The sequence below is a fragment of the Protomyctophum parallelum genome (assembly GCF_964188405.1).
Source record: "Protomyctophum parallelum genome assembly, chromosome: 1".
NCBI classification, from domain to species: Eukaryota; Metazoa; Chordata; class Actinopteri; order Myctophiformes; family Myctophidae; genus Protomyctophum; species Protomyctophum parallelum.
In genome coordinates this window covers 13527209-13547048 of record NC_139697.1, presented here as the reverse complement: position 1 = coordinate 13547048, position 19840 = coordinate 13527209, and the positions used below count along the sequence as shown (strand labels likewise).

The 19840-nt window shown below is 43.0% G+C and overlaps 2 protein-coding genes across 4 annotated transcripts in view; both read left to right on the top strand.

Moving 5' to 3' along the window:
* Positions 1–555: 555 nt before the first annotated feature.
* rab5aa (RAB5A, member RAS oncogene family, a) lies at positions 556–14149 on the top strand. Its single transcript, XM_083785504.1, has 6 exons — positions 556–810; positions 4677–4900; positions 6077–6228; positions 8200–8322; positions 8743–8836; positions 11343–14149. The coding sequence occupies exons 2-6, from the start codon at positions 4735–4737 to the stop codon at positions 11456–11458; spliced, it is 651 nt and encodes a 216-aa protein (XP_083641630.1). The 5' UTR covers positions 556–810; positions 4677–4734; the 3' UTR covers positions 11459–14149.
* Positions 14150–15774: 1625 nt separating this feature from the next.
* kat2b (K(lysine) acetyltransferase 2B) overlaps positions 15775–19840 on the top strand; it is a 175812-nt gene continuing 171746 nt past the window's right edge. For 2 of the 3 annotated variants that reach the window (XR_014569992.1, XM_083777223.1), the window contains exons 1-2: positions 15775–16108; positions 19177–19303. Coding sequence is in view for 1 of the 3 variants with exons in the window: in XM_083777223.1 (XP_083633349.1) it covers positions 15908–16108; positions 19177–19303 (328 nt within the window). In the remaining 2 variants the exon portion in view is untranslated. Of the gene's footprint in view, positions 16109–19176; positions 19304–19840 lie in introns of those variants that run through there. The other variant, XM_083777224.1, reaches the window with a different exon arrangement.

Sequence of the window (19840 nt, the reverse complement as noted above, 5' to 3'; positions counted from 1 at the left end):
ATAATTGGTTATCGATGGTGACGTAACGATGACATGTTTCAGTGTCGGGTGGACTAAAGGTAATGCCCCTATGTATATATACATGTATGTAATCTGACACCACAGGCATAAGTAATCATTGATTCATTACCATACTTCAAAAAAAAAAAAGATCCCCTCCAAAAGCAAGGTACGTAGCAAATAGCTAAACCTAATAATTCAATACTACAAACGTTCTTTCTCAGAGAGGCTGAGATTTGATAGTTTGTAGCGGTCTACAGTACTTGCACGCTCTGCTTGCACACTAGTAGGACATTACTTGTGTGCAACAAGCAAGTAGGCACTCGACAGAGTGCAATTCTAGTTATTACTATATTGTTACATGATTAGTATTAAAAAAGAAAATATTTATATATATATATATATATATATATATATATATATATATATATATATATATGTTTTCATAGAATCTCATTGTCACAGTGTTGTGGCTAGACGCCCTGTGTGTGTGACGTGGCACGGGAAAGGGAGGGGGTGGTGGTGGTGCGATGGAGGGGTGGCGGAAGAGCTTCTTGTTTGTGTTTTGGTTCTGAGGGGAAGTTGTTGCGAGAAGAAGAAAGAAAAAGGAGGAGAGAGAGAGAGACGTCGGTTCTCAACATCATCGGGGCTTGTTGAGGAGGAAAAACATTCACTAAAAAGTGTCTTCTCTCTCCCCCATCATCATCATCATAACGACAACTGAACAACAACATAGGATTCGATATTTTAGATCGTAGCGTCCGTACCGTGGGTTGGTTGGATCACTGGATCTCTCTCTTCTTCTCTCAGGTACAGTACAGTAGTTGTCAGTTCGATCCTTGCTTGTACAGCAGCTGCTGCCTGGCAGGCAGTGGCTTGCTTGCTTTGGGGCTAATAATGGCAAAATAAGTAAATAGACGATCTACAAGCTCACAGCGTGTCGCGGAGGCCATGCGCGGTGAGCTTGTAGATCGGCTATTTCCCCCCGCGCGCGACGCCGTCTTGCGGACGAAGTGTAACGTTCGTTATTATGATGTGGCTTCTTCGTACTAAATAAATGTGTGACAACAACATACATACACCGCAGCAGGCCAGCAGCACAACGCTAAGCTAGCGAACGAACGCTCGTTTCGTTTGGTTGTGTTTCGGGTTGTTGTTTTATATTGTGTCTTCGCTTGGGTATTTTTTTTTAATGACGTCTTGTCTTGTCTCGCCTTAAAGTCCGAGGCTCCGAACCGGGATGATCGCAGGACAGGACGCCCGATCCCTGTTCTGACAGCCTGGGTCGTTTTTAGTAGGCTTGTTTGTGGCTAACGAGCTAGCTAAATAAAGGGGCAGTGGTGTGTCGTTAGAATCGGTGACCTGTAGAATCGTGTGACTCCAGCAAATGCAAAAATATGTAGGCCTACTAGTCTTTTGGTCGTTCTGTCAGCATGTTAAAATGACTAAACTATAAAACCAAAACTGGATCATTTCCCTATGTAATCGGTGTTGGAAGTTATGTGTAACGTTAGTTGTCCAGAAGGTGCATTTTCTTTTCAAAAACAAAATGCTATCGAAGTTGCAAAGGCTCAACTTATGTAACTTAGATAGCATTTATGTAGACATAGCACTCTAGAATGTGACATGACTGTCTGTCACCTAATAAAAGATAACAATGGATTCGATTACTGGAAGAAAAAAAAACATGCAAACTAAACGGCGCCCCCGGGAGGCACCGTATTTGACAGGTCTCCATTGTGTGTGTAACGGTGGAAGCGGGTCAGTTCAGTGGGTGGAATGCTAATGATGCTAGCGACCTGAACGTTTGGCTGCTACACCCCGAACCAGAACAACAACATCCCCCCTAAAACTACTTTGTTTAGCCGTCCAGCTGGTCAACGAGACCGGGGGGACACCGGGGACCTGTCGTTTTTTGTTGACATGTCAGCCTGAATGTGTTACCGCAGTGTGTAAAGTTGTAAAACTCAACAAAACTTTTATTTGTATTATATATAGTCGCCTATTTTAGCAAGCTATGTCACTAAAGAAACAAGAAAGCTAACAGGCTGCTCAAAACAGTTTTGGGTGGAAAATGGCGTCCTCTGTCCAAAATCAAAACACATAAATAATGAATCTAAACCTTTAGTGAGTTGAGTTGACTGCATTATTTTAACTGCCAGTTCTATGTTGTGGTGTTTGTCAGCACTGCAGTAAATATGTTGACACTTGACAGTCAGTCAGTTGACTTGTCAAGTCAACAAACAAACAAGGTTGTTAGCTTAACAGATTAAAATCCTCAAATGGATGCATAAACTTCAATTTGTTTCCTCTCTGAGTTGCAAACGGATAAAACTCATGTGTTTTAAATACTTAATTGTCTTCCAGTCAACAACAAAGGTTTGGAAAGTAAAAATGTAAATAAACGTATGTCTAATGAGGTCTTCCTGTTGGAACTTGAAAATCGATTGTCTCCACTTACAGTACATGACCAACATTCATTTCTCCCAGAGAACCCTGGTGATGTGACAGCTATTTGAATACACGGTTTAAAAAGCCAACAATGACTGGTGCTTGTTTTGTTCTTTGTACAGCAGAGCTGTTGCCAACTTGCCACTGTTACATCAATTAAAGGGCTGTGTGAATTTGAGCCAAGCCACTTGCACATGTGACAGACATAACTGCAAATTACATTGACAAAAAGCTAACTATCTTATTATATACTGTAGAAGAGTAGGCCTACCTCAGCATGAATCCACAAAGCCTAATGTCTCCCCTGGCCAATGGGGATTCCCTCCTGGGCCAAGCCGTTTCCCATGATGCAGGAGGAGACCCGGGTTTCAATCTTTGGTGTTACATATACGTGTATTAAAAATTGAGTGAGGGGCGCTCTTACTGAGGAAAATGATATGAAAATATGTCTTCCCGGTGTATCGCCTATCGCATATATACACACACAGCATATCAATGTATACCGTATGTTACGCAATGTTTGTGTTTACACGATCACTCAAAATTGTCCATTCATTGTCAATGGCATTTAATGTTGGGGAGAACAAAGTTTGTGTACACACAGCAAAAGCTGGACAGAGGAGGGGATAGTGCCCCTCAAAAAGGTATAGCTAGGTCATAAGCACCCTTTAAGAACCCCTTTGTGTTCACAGAGGACTACTTTGCAGGGTAACCCAGTGGCACTTATGTAAGGGATAATATCTGGTCACCTAGCTGGATATTATCCCGCTTATTACATGGCTACCTAACATAAATTAATAAATTGACCCAAAACACATAACCAAAAAAGTCTGCCCAGCTGCAGGGCTAGAGCACTAGGAAAACGAGGAAGTGAGTTGATCAAATAGAATCCGTTTTCGGGTACTGCTTTGTCTATTTCTCGCTCAAATGTTTTCAAAAACAGTTTTTGAGAGCAATGTTAGCTGTAAATGACATTGTATGTTTACATGGTTGTCATGTTGGAAACGGCAGTAAATCAAGCGGGGCGCAGATGTTGCTCAGTAGGTTTGATTGGGCAGCGGTCTGTTATAGAGCGGAGCTGTTATCAAGAAATATAACACTGCTGAATTCAGCGATTCACCAATCAGAATCAAGCATTCAACCAAGCCACGTAATAATGCCATAGAACAGATAGATATACGCATGCATTACGGACCAGTGTCCTCCATGAATTGACATTGCTATGAATCATGTACATGTCAGTTCTTGTTTTCTTGTTCTATACATTTATTTCTGTGGATTAGGCATTAGCCAGTTAGCCACACACTCCTCCGCCTCAAGAGAACGGCTGTTTGATGGACTCATTTTGTGTTTATTTTGACAACTTCACCATTTGGTGGAACCTTAGTGAAACATGGCACCTACTGTGTTTCTCTTACCTTGTTTGTTAGAGAAGTAAAGAGAGATCCAGCTCTATCCTTGTTCTTGATGGAGGAGGAAGGGCCAGATAAACATAAAGTCACGACATTCAGGTTTCGCTTTAGAGACAAATTGAACAAATATGACTCATGACAAATTGTTTACTCCTCCCCGGAGAAACTAAGATATCTGCCACTCTTTCTATAACGGCTCAGTGTCGTGGGCGGATTAATGCACATAATTACAAAAACAAGTTACTAGACAATGGACTATAAGAATGTATGGCATGTAGGCCGGCAGAGGTAGCCTACTAACTAAGCAACAATGTTAATGGCCTGTAGTGCTGTGGGTAGATGAACTGAACTGCCCTCTGTTATGTGAACATGGTGGGCTTGACTTGATGGTCTCACCCATAAGCACAGAATCATGTTTATTATTACTACATTCTATAAATTCATGTCAAATAAATAGTTCTAACAGCAACTGCATAGGCCTCAAATTATGTCACATCATGGTTCGTTATTTGCCCGTTATGCTCTCTGTAAAACATAACGTGACAGCACAGCGGCCAAATATTTTGTGTTGTTTCAAATGCGGTAAGGTACCACAGTATCTGCCACAAAAAGCAGGAAGGAGCTTGTTGGCGTTGCCATTAGTTGCAGAAGGAATGGCTTAGATTAGAATGATAAGAGTTCTTTAAATAAGAAGAAGGGGGAGAAAAGGTTGTCACTGACTGTTGAATGTGACAAGTTAACTGTAAAAATCCCACCGTCAGCCATCCGTTGTTGCACACAATTTCAGCTATGTGTTTTGGTTTCTTTCCGTAGGCTCTTGCAGCTGAAGTCCTGATAGTGACACACAGGACCCAGGGGATCTGACGAGGTCATGGCCAACCGGGGAGGAGCTACGAGACCCAACGGACCCAACGCCGGGAACAAGATCTGCCAGTTTAAGCTGGTGCTGCTGGGCGAGTCGGCTGTGGGCAAGTCCAGCCTGGTGCTCCGCTTCGTCAAAGGCCAGTTCCACGAGTTCCAGGAGAGCACGATAGGAGGTGAGCTCCATGCTGACTGGACACAGCCTTCTAACTGGACACAGCCTGCTTCCAGTGCGGTAGAAGCTTCAGTGTCCTGGACACAGCCTGCTTCCAGTGCGGTAGAAGCTTCAGTGTCCTGCTACCAACAGATTTTGGCCAATTTCAAATAGAGCTCCGGCGTCAATATCGGTAGAGGGCGCTAAGTCCACGGGTTCATGTACTTTTTTTTGTCTCCGCCAGGCCGAAGGCATGGGGAGAGAGTATGTTTTATACTTCGTCTGTGTGTCCGTCTGTTACCAGATAATCTCCGGCACCGTTAACCCAGTTGATGCCAAATTTTGCACACACACACACTGGATGCCAACAACGAACCTCTGCCCCAAATTTCCACATTGGCCTATTATAGCGCCACCAGGAGGCCACAACCTGACCTGGCCTGGTGGAGACATGTGCCCCGAGGGGCATTTTATCTAGTTTGCATTGTGATCCCAACAGGGGATTTAGATCGCCTCATATACTGTATGAACTGTGTTTGAAAAATAAACAAATCATCCCAGCCGTTTCGCTCATATGGATATGAAGAATCAACTGACTACAAGAAAACACTAATGTTACTGCTGCGGAATTAGTTACGTTTTCGCCAGAAACAGACAATGAAATATGAGTTACTGACCGTCATAAACTGTCATCGGCGCTCTATACTCACTGGGTGTTTGCGGGTCCTGAAAACGTCTTAAATTCATATTTATTTAAAAGTAGCCAAAAAGGTGTTCAATTGAATTGAAATTGTCTTTGAAGAAGTGAGGTAGCGGTCTGCATTCTCTGTAAGAAAGCCAAGGTAGCAAGCGAACGGCTTCATAGTTAACGATCAATGGCTTATTCACCGTGGTTAAAACCTGTGCAGCATAGCCTATGTGTTTGCTTTTCTTGCAAGTTTGGTGTTAAATCTAATTACAGCCTAGGTGGCGTTAAAATTGCTAAATTAAATTTCCTGATGCACACGGACACCCTGAATCACCTAACCATATCCTGCTTTTCCCAAAGTCAACATCCGAACCACAATGTGTATTGCCAAGTGAAATGGGATACTGGATACTAGTGCTAGGGTGCATTCATTGACAAGTTACAGCCACTGCGCACGGCATTGTGAAAGAGTACTTGAACCAGTACTTGAACTTTGTTTTCTGTCCTCAGCGGCCTTCCTGACCCAGACGGTGTGTCTAGACGACACCACGGTCAAGTTTGAGATCTGGGACACGGCGGGTCAGGAGCGCTACCACAGCCTGGCACCCATGTACTACAGAGGGGCCCAGGCCGCCATCGTGGTCTACGACATCACAAACGAGGCATGTCTATTACAGCTCAAACCTGTTGTTTCTACACATACGCATTAACCCATAAAGACCTGAGGCCAATTCTAAAAAATGTCTTCTAAGTAGTTTTCTGAAAAACCTGTTTCTATGTCAGTGGTTCTCAAACTTTTTAATGTCAAGGACCCCCCGCCCCCGAATTATAATGTATTTGGCCGCCGACTGAGTGACGCGCTATGAGGTTGTAGATGTTCTAATTTTGAATAGCAGATAAAGTATAAAATAATACTTTTTAGCTCAAATCTAAAACAACAGACTTTCCCAGTCTTAATGGGCTAAGAATTCCTTTCTTAGCTTTTGCTCTTCAGCAGAGCACAAAAATGTATTTAATCGATAAACTCAAATGCCTTTTTGAAGGTACCAAAAGTGTGAGGTTATAGGGATGGGTCCCGAGAACGATGCTATTTTCGTACCAGTACCTTCTGAATGTTGGTCGGAACCAAAATACTGATAAATTCCTGCACAAATGGGGCTGCTGTCTTAATTGTGCTGTGTTCCTACCCGACTTCTATATAACGGCACACCACCAGGCGGTTTCCTGTAAACATTGGTGGGTAGAAATGGCAAAAATGCAATTCATGCAAGAAAACTGTTGCGTGAAGGGGGAGTGAATAGTGATACCAGCATCCTCACAAAGGCCCCTTTTCCACCGGTTGGTTCCCAGTGGGAACCGGTTCAGTTCTTTTTGGTTTTTAGTCCATGAGCCAGAGCTCCAAAATTGAAACGTTAATTATGAATTGAGTGGACAAAACCATACCTATATTAGATTGTTATCACCATGAAACCTCCACAATTGAGTACTTACACGAAGACAATTATTTATTGTATTACAATTTTTACTTTTTTAAATATGCAAATGAGGCATTCTGTAGGAAAATATGCAAAATAATCGAAAATATGAAAAAGCTACTACTGTGGAAGGGTTATCATGTATTTATTTACTTGTATTGATCCTATAAACAATTTAATATAGGGTATAGTTCGTCCACAAATGTTGGAGCTCTGGCTCATGGACTAAAAACCAAAAAGAACTGAACCGGTTCCCATTGGGAACCAACTGGTGGAAAAGGGGTCAAAGAGGAATGCAACATGGTATGAATGAATGTGAAGCAATGCAGTGTATTCCACTGTTTGAGGAATGGCTGCTGTGCAATGCCAAGCCACAAACCCCTGTCTCAGAAGATTAAACTTTCCTGAAAACTAACTTTACCCTCTTTACCTGGCTTTGACTAGTCAAGGTAACACTCCCTATCGAAGTGAACATGTCTATTAATTAGGGAGACCAATAACAGCCTTAGTTTTAAATGTGTTTCATTTATACAATCCTTCCAAATAATTAACAATTACGAGTCTAACCAAAGCCCTTAACGAGACACGCAAAAAGAACACAGGAAAGGTTGGCAGAATGCCACAGGGCTGTCGGCATGTTTATGTTCAAAGACTTACAGTGGAGACCAATTGGTTTAGGTATGTTTTATATCCAAGAAGTTGCCTGACGTGTGGAATTAACGTGTGGAATGATTTCATTCCAAAATGCCATTAGCCCAAGGACAAACATAACTGTTGCTTATGCTTAACAATAACATACGTGTAATAGCATCAATCAATCTACTATTTTGTAAACAAACATTAAGTCTAGATAAAAGAGGGAGAATCCTATTTTGAAATAAGGTATTAAACTCCATGTGTTATCCCTTGGTAGTCAGGTCTGTACACACTACACAGTTGATAACTGTAGGGACTCGGGAGGGTGACCGGGGCCCTCGGGGATTCCGAAAGTCATAACAGACATCATCTTCCCTCGTAATAATAAAATAAGTGTTCATTCTTTTCACGTGATTTCGTTTTCACCCCTAAGACATTAGTGAGAAGAAGTATCTCGCTAAGTTGCGTGTATTGATAACATCCATCCCTAATACCAACGCTGTCTGTTTTGCCTCTGTTCAGGAGTCCTTTGCACGGGCCAAGAACTGGGTGAAGGAGCTGCAGAGACAAGCTAGCCCCAACATCGTCATCGCTCTGTCGGGCAACAAGGCTGACCTCGCCAACAAGAGAGCCGTCGACTTCCAGGTCAGGACAACTTTTTTTCTTTCACCGTGTGACCCCATTTGATCATACTTGACAATTAAAGTGTTAAGGCACTTTTCCAATGCATGATACTGGCATATTTTTGAAAGTACCAAGGGAGCTGAGGTGACACCAGAAGGTGACGTGAAAACTAGCTTTCTGATATAACTTATAACTGCATGTAAGCTCCTGACTATTGCTAAACTTTAACTAGCCATTGTAAATGTGAAATTAATCAATACTTAACTGATTACTGAGCAACCATGGCCTATTTGTTGTCTAAACGTTATCAGAAATAGGCCGCTGATAAATGTCCTCCATTTAACTCCATGCACTTTTGTCCACAATATGAAAGCGTTGTACTGTATGTGTGCGTACGTAACTGCGTATGTAGTTTGTGAAGTAATTGCCGTGTGTCGACAGGACGCCCAGTCGTATGCAGACGACAACAGCTTACTGTTTATGGAGACGTCGGCAAAGACCTCTATGAATGTGAACGAGATCTTCATGGCCATCGGTAGGTGACTCCTGCCATTTGAGCCTGTGGTTGCTGTCGGGTGGAATGTCGGTGGCTGTCGGGGTTACACAAAAAAATAATACAAAAAGTGAAAAGACTGGCAAATTCAAAGCCAACAGCACAGTTAATTCTTTTTAAATGTCTTTGCTTTAAAAACAAACCCTGCTCTGAAATCATAACTGATAAAGAGACCAGTAGTAAACCACAAGGTAAAGGTTTTTCTTCTTCTTTTGAAAATGTTTTAACTTTATTTTGATGCGGTCGGTTCACCTTTTAGGCTCTGTCTGTCATGAGACCGTTGCCTTCTCATGGAGTGCAATTTGACGATACATTTTGTGTGCACTGCAATTCTAATTTATATTACCATTGTTACGGCCTCCAAAGAATACAACAAAATCAGTGACCACAACACAAAGCATAGGACACCACAAAATGGGAAGATTTAACAGAAACGGAAACAGAAACATAAAGAAACTCAAGGCAGGATACTAACAAAATGATGAAACAAAAAGAGAGGCCTGCAGATGCTGGTCAAACTTAAAAGAATGGAGGGGGGACCAGGCCACCCCTATAGAGGTTAGCCCTCCAAGCAGAACCCAAATGCTACTGAAGTTTCTGACATTTGTTCGACCCAGTGCATTGGGTCCTGTTCCACGTCGTCCATGCCACCTGATTAAAACATTTACTGGCTCATGTTTACATGTTTACCGCCTCCCCGCGCTCTTTGACGATATTCTTCAGTATGAGGCTTTCTGAATATGTAAAGTATAAGTACCCATACATGCCGCTGCGAATATCTCCTGTGGCGCGGAAGCCGTTAAGTATTTTTAATATATGTTTGCCCGATTTGGAAGCTTGGATTCTTCTTTTCCTTCCTTGTTTATTGACACCTCATTGTACCGCCTATCTGGCTAGCTAGTGGCGCTATAGCTATGACACAGCAGATCAGAGGCAGGGACGTAGCCTCACAAGCCAACCGCACACCGGGAGGCGGTACAATAAACGGTAAACAAACAAGAAGAAATAAAGCGACCAAATCAGTCAAACAAAGATTAAAAATACTTAACGGCTTCCGCGCCACAGGAGATATTCGCAGCTGGATGTATAGCTACTTAAAGTTACCGAATTCAGAATAACTCAAGGAAAATAATGGCGTCACATGCCGCGGGTCCTATTTTAGAGAGAATCTCCACTTCCGCATATAGGAATTTCCATACGAAAATACAGTAGTGAGCAGGGACCCAACGTAAAACTCAACAAAATATCAGAAAAGTTTTACGTAGGGTCCCGAAAGGGGCTAATAGAGGGTATGCACATGACATCATCGTACCTGAAAGTTATACGGGAACGCCCATTCATCCAAACAGAAAAGTCCTGTCCGATTGCATTAAACAATGTTAAACTCACCAACATTGCAGCTGTACGAAAAGCTTGAATTATCCTCTATCTGCAAAGTTTTTGTTTCATAAAGATCCACCATAGAAACTTTATGAGCTACTTTCTGTCAAGAAATGCCCTGCATTTGATTATAAGTGTCAGAGTTTGGAAGTGCTTGTTTTCAATAACACATTTTGCTGCCTCCTGAATTATGTGACATTTAGAAACATGTGCTACGCAGGATGGTTGAGTGATTTCCAACGAGCGCTTCCAAACTAACACTCCATGCTGCTCAATGTTTTGTCACTCAGTCTAGATGAGGGGGACGTGTCCTGATGGGAAAATCATGCATGTGCATACTCTCTATAATTTAGGGTTATTTAGCTAAAATTAAATAACTGAAAGGAAAGGCTCTCTCTAGCCTAAATGATGAACAATGTGGGTTTAGCGCTGTTGCTGGGTCTGTGTCTGAATTGGAACTGAAGCCAGCCAGCTTTTATAGCCGTAGGGCTGTGGCAGGTGATAATTGGGGAACCTGCTGCAGGTGTGCCAGTCTGATGAAGAGGAGAGACAGTGGGGGTTGGGAACAGCACAGTAATTGAGTGAGTGATGATGTCATGGCCACACGTCACCCTACACACATGCCCAAAGCTCGTCCCTAATGCACACCCACAAGTGGTTGTTTATGGTCCTGGGTCATACCAGGTCCAATATGGCTGATAAGGACATAACTAACTGGTTTATTGCAGTCATAGCATTTAGACACTTGAGGACATGTTTGTTTATTTACCGTTGACCTGAGGACACACCCGTGTTACATTAGGCCTATAGCTTTAACCACACAAGCTCATACAAGTAGAGATGGGCAGTATTTGAAATACTAACTATCTAATACTAACTATACATTCAGGTTTTTTTTGGCCTTTTAACTAAAATATTTGCTTCTGGGGGGTCCCTGGAACAGCATATTTTCAGATGGGGTCAGCGGCCAAATACACAATTTTGGGAGTCCTTGACATGAAAGAGTTTAAGAACCACTGACATGGAAACATAAGTTTCTCAGGATTTAGAAGACATTTTGTATAATCAGGTCTAAATGGGTTAACTAATGTTAATTTCTGCCCTTCAGCAAAGAGACTGCCTAAGAGCGAGCCTCAGCCTACAGGCGCCAACAGCGGGCGGAACCGGGGCGTGGACCTGACGGAAGCTGCCCAACCAGCCAAGGCCCCGTGCTGCAGTACCTAAACGTGAAGAACCAACCCCCCCCCCCCCCCCCCCCCATCCTGTTCGTTTCCTCTCCTCCTCCTCCGAGCCCAGTACAGTAGTAAAACTAATGCGACCGATGCCTCGAAACGCCACTGCGTTTACTCCACCCAGCTCCCTTGGCGTGCAAAATGACAAAAGGTGCCCTCAGTCAAAACCCACACCCTCCTAAACCCATCACACTGACTTCTTTAACATTTTACCCCTCACCCCTATTGCCCCCTTGTGATTCTACTGTTGCTCATTGAGACCTAGCGATCATCCTTGCCTCTCTATAGCTTCTTTCCATATAATTGTTATTACTGATGATAACAGACACCCTCCCCCCACCCATCTCCATGTGTTGGTTATGATGAGCAGATTTGAGAGGCAGGCTCTGAGTGGGCTCGTTATCTGTTCTGGGATAAACTAAAGACTCTTCTGAATCTTTACTAACGGTCTTTATCTTTTCTTCCTCTTTTTTTAAAAACATTTTGTTTCAATTGTTTATTTCTGTTTGTTTTCTATGTTGGAATTATGGGTGCATGTGTAATGATGAGGCCTCAAAGAGAGTAAAAAAAAGAAAGTTTTTAACTTCTGTCTTCAGTAGCACAGAGAAGAAGAAAACAAATCGGTCAGAGAAGACGACTAGAAGAGGAGTGAATTGTTGTACGTGTGAGAGAGTGAGGGAAGATGGGGAAAGGAGGAAGAGTGAATCTTTGAGTTCCATAGCTCGCTCGCATTTTATCTGCAGCTGGGGGGGGGGGGGGGGGGGGAAGAAAAACGGAGACTTTTGACCGCAGGGTTCTCTTTCTCCATCTCCCACACTCCCTCCCCCTCTGATTTCTTTCTTACAAGTATATCTATGTGCTCACTGCTCATCCCCCCCCCCCCTCCTAGTTCCTACTGGCCTCCCTTCAATGTCCAAGGTCCCTTCTGTTGGTCCGTGCCTGCTTTTTAGCTGTCCCCTAGTGGCATCGTGCAATGTCTCACAGTCACAGTATTTGAATCTGTGACTTCAGTGTCTGCAAGGACCAATAACGCGACCCTACCCCACAGGGTTGCGTGGGGTTAGGGTTAAATGGCCCGATGCTAACCGCCTCAACTCGGCGGTGCTTGCGGTCGGGTCATTGCAGGTTATAGGTCACCAAGTCGGCTCATTTCTCATATCGTCTCCTGCCGTGGTTCCTGGATTATGCAGACTACCTTTTTAGGTGTGTGGAAGAAAATGTGATGGGACAGGCTTTTTTTGTTTTCCTTTTCTTTCAGGCTATTTGGGGTTATAATTTTTTTACACCCAGTGGCAAAAGACGGGTGATGCTATAGCGAGCGTCGAGCAAGGACCTGCATTATCTTAAGATCAGTCGGCGCCGACATTTGTCAGCCTCTCCAAGTTACAATCGGCCATCATCTTTACATTAGGAAGTGCTTTAGACACATTGGTTTGTGTCACCCGTGAACAGAGTGGACCCTGGGCTGAAATCCATCCGTAGACTCGCTCAAACATAACCCACACTGATGTGCACGTCAATGACTTGAGCTCTGTTTTCAAGCTCACAACGTGTTGTGTGATGCGACATGTTGTGGGTTTGTATATCACTTTATTTTTCATGTTCACCCAGGTTTTACGTTTTAATAATCTCCCAGAGCCTTTCCTTTCCTCGCTGACTTGTACATCATTGTACATAACGAACACACACACCAAACACGTATACAACCTGTTACAGCACTTCCCGTCACTTCTGTTCCTAGCCAGCCTCAAACTCTCACGACAACCATCATCATTATTGTACAGATGACAAACAAAAACCCACAGCTGGTCAATAACTCTGTTCCACAGGTTCTCTGTCTTACTCATGCCTTGCACTAATGACGCTCATGAATATATCTTGTCATAATTACAGCCAGTGTGATATAAATATATATAAATATATAAATAATAAACTGTAAATAGGGTGTTGCAATGTAGTCTACTTTTTTTCGATTTACAATTGACAGGACTAATGCTTGCTAGGGAGTTGTCTAGATAATCATTAAAAAAAACTGTACAGTTCGCAGAAAGATGAAAAAACTGCCTCGGTCCGGGTATGGAATTTTGTTGCTGATCTCTCACTTTCTTTTTGTATTATTTTCCCCTTCCCACAAACAATTGTTAAATTATAATCAGTGGTGGTCTTTATAAATGTATGTAGTGTTATTAACAAATGAAATGGCATTTATTTAGTGGTATGTCTTGTACCTTTTTTCAAAAAGTAGAAAAAACAAAACAAAAACAATGTCCAAACGTTTTGGTTTTTTAACATTCTCGACTTTTTTCCGCACTTCGCACTCGCCCCCCCCCCCCCCCCCCCCCCCCCCCCAGTCGGACACTCCTCATAACTAGAAGTGAACATCCAGGAAATCATGGAGTCACAGGAATAAGACGATAACTATCGGAATGCCGTGTCTGTCGGAAATGTTGCAGGAACAATGCACAACCGTTTAGCCAGCTTGCTGTGCATCAAAGAAAGTAAACAGTTAACACATTATGTACTTCATGTTTTATTTTTATTTTTCTGCGCTCCCCCCCCCTTTTTTTTTGTTGTTGCTGTGGACACTTAATTACAGCCGAAACATTTAAATGCAAGCATTTTGCAGTACTGTTATGTAATGACCAAATAAATACAGAAATAAATTTGATCATATATTATTGTACTCATGTTCATGTATGTATGTATGTGTGTGTCTGTCTGTGGTTATATTGTAGATTTGATTTTGATGTTTGCGTCTCAATAGCAGGCCATGGATCATCAATGTGTCCCTAGCGAGACTCAACCTTGTCTGTGGCAAATCTTCACATTTTTGTTTTGTTTTTTTACATAGCATGATAATGTTCTTATTTCATAAGACTTCAGAGATCTTCAGAATATGTATGACACTGATTTACTATGGCACATTAGAGGAGTCCATAATAACTGCATGAGAGTTACAGAATACAGACCTGTAAATGTCATCTAATGATATAGATCTTTATGTAACTGGTAGTATAATTGTGTGTTGATTTGTATATCCATGGCAAAAATATAATTTTGACAAATGTCCACCACAAGCCAGCATTGGTGATGACCTCTTCACTGTTAACCCCTTTTGGTGTTAGCATTATGTTATGCTTTAGCTATTGAAAAATAGCAGATCTACAAGCTTGTAGATCTGCTATTTTTGAAAAATCGAAGAACGACTGACATAGAAACATAGCTTTTTCAGAAAACTGTCAGGATTTAGAAGACATTTTTAGAATCTGATCTCATATCAGGTCAAAATGGATTCTTCTCTCATGTTTGGTCTTTGCGGTTGCAGTATAGGTGATGACAGAGCTGGGGGACCTGTCCTTCAACAGCACGACCCCCTTCTCTATTTTAACTTTTGACCTGCAGGTGTTTTATTGATAAAACATAAAATATTTGGTATACTTACAACACTATGAGGTTTGAACAGATATATTTTCCCCAAAGCAAAGACTTGTTTTTATTGTGATCATTTTGCAGTTCATTTACAAGTTTAAATGCTGTTTAATATATTTAAGCCAATCTTTGGTTACTCGTTTTGGTGTTTGGCAATGCATACATTTCGTTATAACACAACGCTATATAGCGCAGTGCTCAACCCTATACTATACGCTAGGGCCTAGGAGGCCCATCATGGTCATACCAATAATAATATAATTGCTTATTTTCATTGTTTTGAACAAGATTGTAGGTATTGTTTGTTCCAAGATAAAGTTATATTATGGCTGATGTCAGCTGAGTATTAACCACCTATCTATTCACCTGTGATAATCTGTTCAATATCTCTTCGCATTTTGTGAATGAAGCCTCAATTTGTAACTTAATCATTAATCACAATGTTTTTGTTCATTGAGGTTTGGCCTTATAGAGGGAAATGTGGCTTTTTACTGTGTTTCCTTAATATTTAGACTAGTTGTGTAGTCTGTTACAAATTACAATTTGTTATTGTAAACGTTTCAAAAATAATACTGGCATTTCTTGCTTGCGGCCCTTTGACTTTTGTAATTTTGCAGAGTGGCCCCTGATAAGCCATCCTAGGTCGAGTAGCCCTGCTATATATAGCTCATCATACCACACACACGCAACACAATTAAAGAGGTCTTTCAGATTCCATTTGACCTTGAGTTTTTGTCACAAACGGTGCGTTTTGTAACCTCTCTCCCGCGAGTTCTCTGTGGTGGATGATGATGATGATGGGCCTATCCCACTTTGAGTGAGTCCCCTAGTGGAGGAACAGGGGGCCTACAGCCGTATAAAAAATAAATAAAATAAGGATGAGCGCCATGTCTGATCCTCCGGTTGTGGAATAGAAAACAGCCGGACACCAGAGAACCGAGCATTTCCCCCCGGCCGGGGGATCATCATCATCCCATCCCGTGTCGCCGGTTTCCCCCTCCCCCTCTCCAGGATGGCCGAGAGCGCCGGGATTCAGCAAGGTTCCCCGGCCATCGGAGCCGCGGGCTCGGTCCCGGCCGCTCCGGGAGCCGGGGCGACGGAGGGCTCCGGCGCCGCTGTGGGCTCCGCACGCATCGCGCTGAAGAAGGCGCAGCTCCGCTGCTCACCTCGCCCCAAGAAACTGGAGAAGCTCGGCGTGTATTCCTCCTGCAAAGTACGTTCTTTCTTCCAATTATTATTATTATTATTTTTGCATTTTTCAACTTGTTCTTTATAATGTGTCGTATTTTCCGGGGGCTTGCGTTGCAATACTTTTTTTTCTTTTGCAAAAAAGGAAAAAAAAAGGGGGCAAAGCACAGCACAGCAAAGGAAGCCATTGATTGCCGCACTTCATTTTTTCCACTTTTTTTTGCATTTAGCTAAACACGAGACAGATTTATTAAATACCGCAATCGATTCTAATTCTAATATATGCATACATTTATGTATTTCTCGCATGCATCGCTCCAGTGTGTGTTCGTTACAATGTATCAGTGGTGTGTGTGTGTGTAGGGGGGGGGGGGGGGAGGGGGTTGGTGAACCAACGTAAACAGTGTCTTTCTTGGCGCTCTGTCACAATCATCTGCCGTGTCACACATAAAGAGCAACAACAACCGCATAACTGTTTCTTCTCCACTTGCAGGAGTGACTGTGTTGTAGTCGCACGGTGCTATTAAATGTCATTTATTGGGTTTGTTGTTGATGATGAGGATCATTCTGCAGAGAGAGAGAGAGAGAGAGAGAGAGAGAGAGAGAGGACGGTGGTGGTGGTGCCTTTGTTTTGACAGGGTGACAGCTGCCGGAGGGGCGGAGTTTGTTGTTGTTTCTAGGCGCATGCACGCAGAGGGCCGCTTCCAGCTGATAGTGACAAGGCCCTCACAGAGCCCCACCCCCCTTTGGGGGGGGGGGGGGGGGGGGGAGGAGGAGGAGGAGGGACACACACACACACACACACACACACACACACACACACACACACTGGGCCTGGCTTAAATAACAACAATGAATGTGTTATTGAAAATAATAACACATTTATATTATGTCAGAGACTCTCAGTTTCAACTTTTTCATGTTTTTGCTTTTAGGGCCAGCCACATTAACTCAAGAGTGTACAAAATGTGTCCCATTTGTACACTACATTCTCTTGACTGAGTTTCAGATATACCTCACCTGTTAGGGTCAATTGGTTCCACATCCAAACGATCAAATATGGTAGCAAATGGACCTGTAATTGTCTCCACCAGGCCGAAGGCATGGGGGGAGAGTATGTTTTGCACTCCGTCCGTCCGTCCGTCCGTCCGTGTGTGTGTGTGTCCGTCCGTGTGTGTGTGTGTGTGTGTGTGTGTGTCCGTGAGCAGCTAATCTCGGCCACCGTTAACCCGGTCGATGCCAAATTTTGCACACACACTCCCTGGATGCCAACGATGAACCTCTGCCCCAAACTTTCCAGAACGGCCTGTTATAGCGCCACCAGGAGGCCGCTTTGTGCAAAACAAGTTTTTGCACGGTACACCTACAGATTTTGTCCAAACATCACGCAAATTGGTACACAGTCTCTCTAGAGCCATTCAACGAAACCGGTCTTTCAGATTTCTCAGACTCCATCCTGATTGGTTAAGATTGGCTTCCAAAGTTCACAGGAGTGCTCAGTTTCAAACAAAATGCTGCAAATCATGAACACATCGCGTGATTTCCGTGAAATTGTGCACCCACATTCCCACTAGGCCGAGGACGAAATGCCACATGAACAATTTCAACTCAGCCTCAAGGTGGCACTATAACTGGCCGAAAAGTGTTTTCACCTCTAACTGCACGGATCTGTGGATAACTTTGTATGCCAACTCCCTAGAGGCCAAGGAAAAACCTTTGCCTGGAATTCTTCACATCTGCTCATCCTGGTGGAGACCTGTGCCCAGAAGGGCACTTTTTCTAGTTTGGGTCTGATTTTGACCAGGGGGTTTCTACTATAGGCATAGGCTAGCCTCGGAAACCTAGGCATAGGCAAACTGGGCAGTGCCAGTTAGTCACCTGCATTTCTTTAACCACAGATAACTTGAAGATCTTTATAATCTGTAGCTACTAGGGGATTTCTCGGTCCGGTAGGATGTTAAAGTGTCATGTTTCCTATTTTGTAACTGGAAAAAAAGCGTGATTGTAATAAAATGAAAGTGTCAGTTCCCCAGATGACTGGGATTTTATTTATTTATTTAAAGGGAGCGTCCCCCGCCACTACCCAAGTGCCCATGACTGACTTCAAATCATATACCGGTATACTGTTTGTATGTACTGTAGTGTAGGCTACTGTATGTAGGAATTAATCATATATCGGTATACTGTTTGTATGTAGTGTAGGCTACTGTATGTAGGAATTAATCATATACCGGTATACTGTTTGTATGTAGGCTACTGTATGTAGGAATTAATCATATACCGGTATACTGTTTGTATGTACTGTAGTGTAGGCTACTGTATGTAGGAATTAATCATATACCGGTATGCTGTTTGTATGTAGGCTACTGTATGTAGGAATTAATCATATACCGGTATGCTGTTTGTATGTAGGCTACTGTATGTAGGAATTAATCATATACCGGTATGCTGTTTGTATGTAGGCTACTGTATGTAGGACATAAAAAATTGGGAAGCTCCAAAGGAATCGAAGGCAAACAATGTGGCCCCCAAAGTTGGTTAACTACTTCAAGTAGCTGCATGCTAAACCGGGACAACCCAAGTTAGATCGGAAGGACTGAGAGGCAAATTGCATTGATTGCGAGATTGTTAACAATAGAATCAACAGTTATGCTATTCGGTTTACACAAAAGTTACGTTGTTTCCGTTGTGGTCATCCATTGTATTCAATTAATCAGTAAGACATACAATACACATATTCGGTATTCACAGAGAAAGTAGGGGAGGGAAGGGTGCAAGTTGGTGGGGGTAGGATGGAAGCCAGACAGATTTTCGCTGAATGTTCGCCCTCCAGAAAGGCCCATTTAGAAATGAACACCTTCTACGTTGTTCTCTCAAGTCAGGAACGCCTCAGTGTCATGTTACTACACAGTATATAAAGCAACATATTAGTTTCATTTTTTTAATACAAATTTGAGGTCAGGATTTAGAAGACGTTTGTAGAATCTGCCTCAGGTCTAAACGAGTTAATAGATACTGTATGTATGTATGTTTTAGTTCATTAATTGTCTGTACGATTCGTTTACCTGACTTTGAACTCTTCTTCCCGGGCAGGCCGAAGGAGCCTGCAAGTGCAATGGCTGGAAGAGCCAGAACCCCCCTCCGACCCCCCCGCGAACTGACCAGCAGTCCAACGCCGTCAACCTGCAGGAGCCCTGTCGAAGCTGCTCACACACCCTGGGTACGTTCATGACCTCTCCATCTGAGACGTCTGGGGGAGATGGGCCGAGTATGGGATGAATAAGAAGAAGACAGTACAGGGAATGAGGAGAGGGATTTAGGTAGGGAAATGGAAGAGGAGATGATGGTAGGATGTTAGTGTGAAACTGATGTGCCAAAAACACCATTACCGTAAATCATCAATCACAGTTACTTGCGCGACAATTAATCATCAAGTAAAATGTAATGGTCGTGCCAGCCGTAGTCACATCGCCTTTCTTTTGGTCAGGTGACCCGACCACGGGGCGAAGCAGTCGTTCCTTCACTAGGGCACCCCTCCGCCCCCGCCTTCTGCCCAGTCAACACACACACACACACACACACACGAACGACTGCTTCGCGACCACGCGACCCAACGCGGAGAGAGCGCAGTTTGTCTGACCAATCAAAAATAAGCCTGTCCTTAAAGGCAAAGCGTTGTTATTACCACACATATCAATAATAGCCAGAGGACGTTCCTTCCCACTGCCCTGTGTCTCACATGCAGTCAGAATTGAGC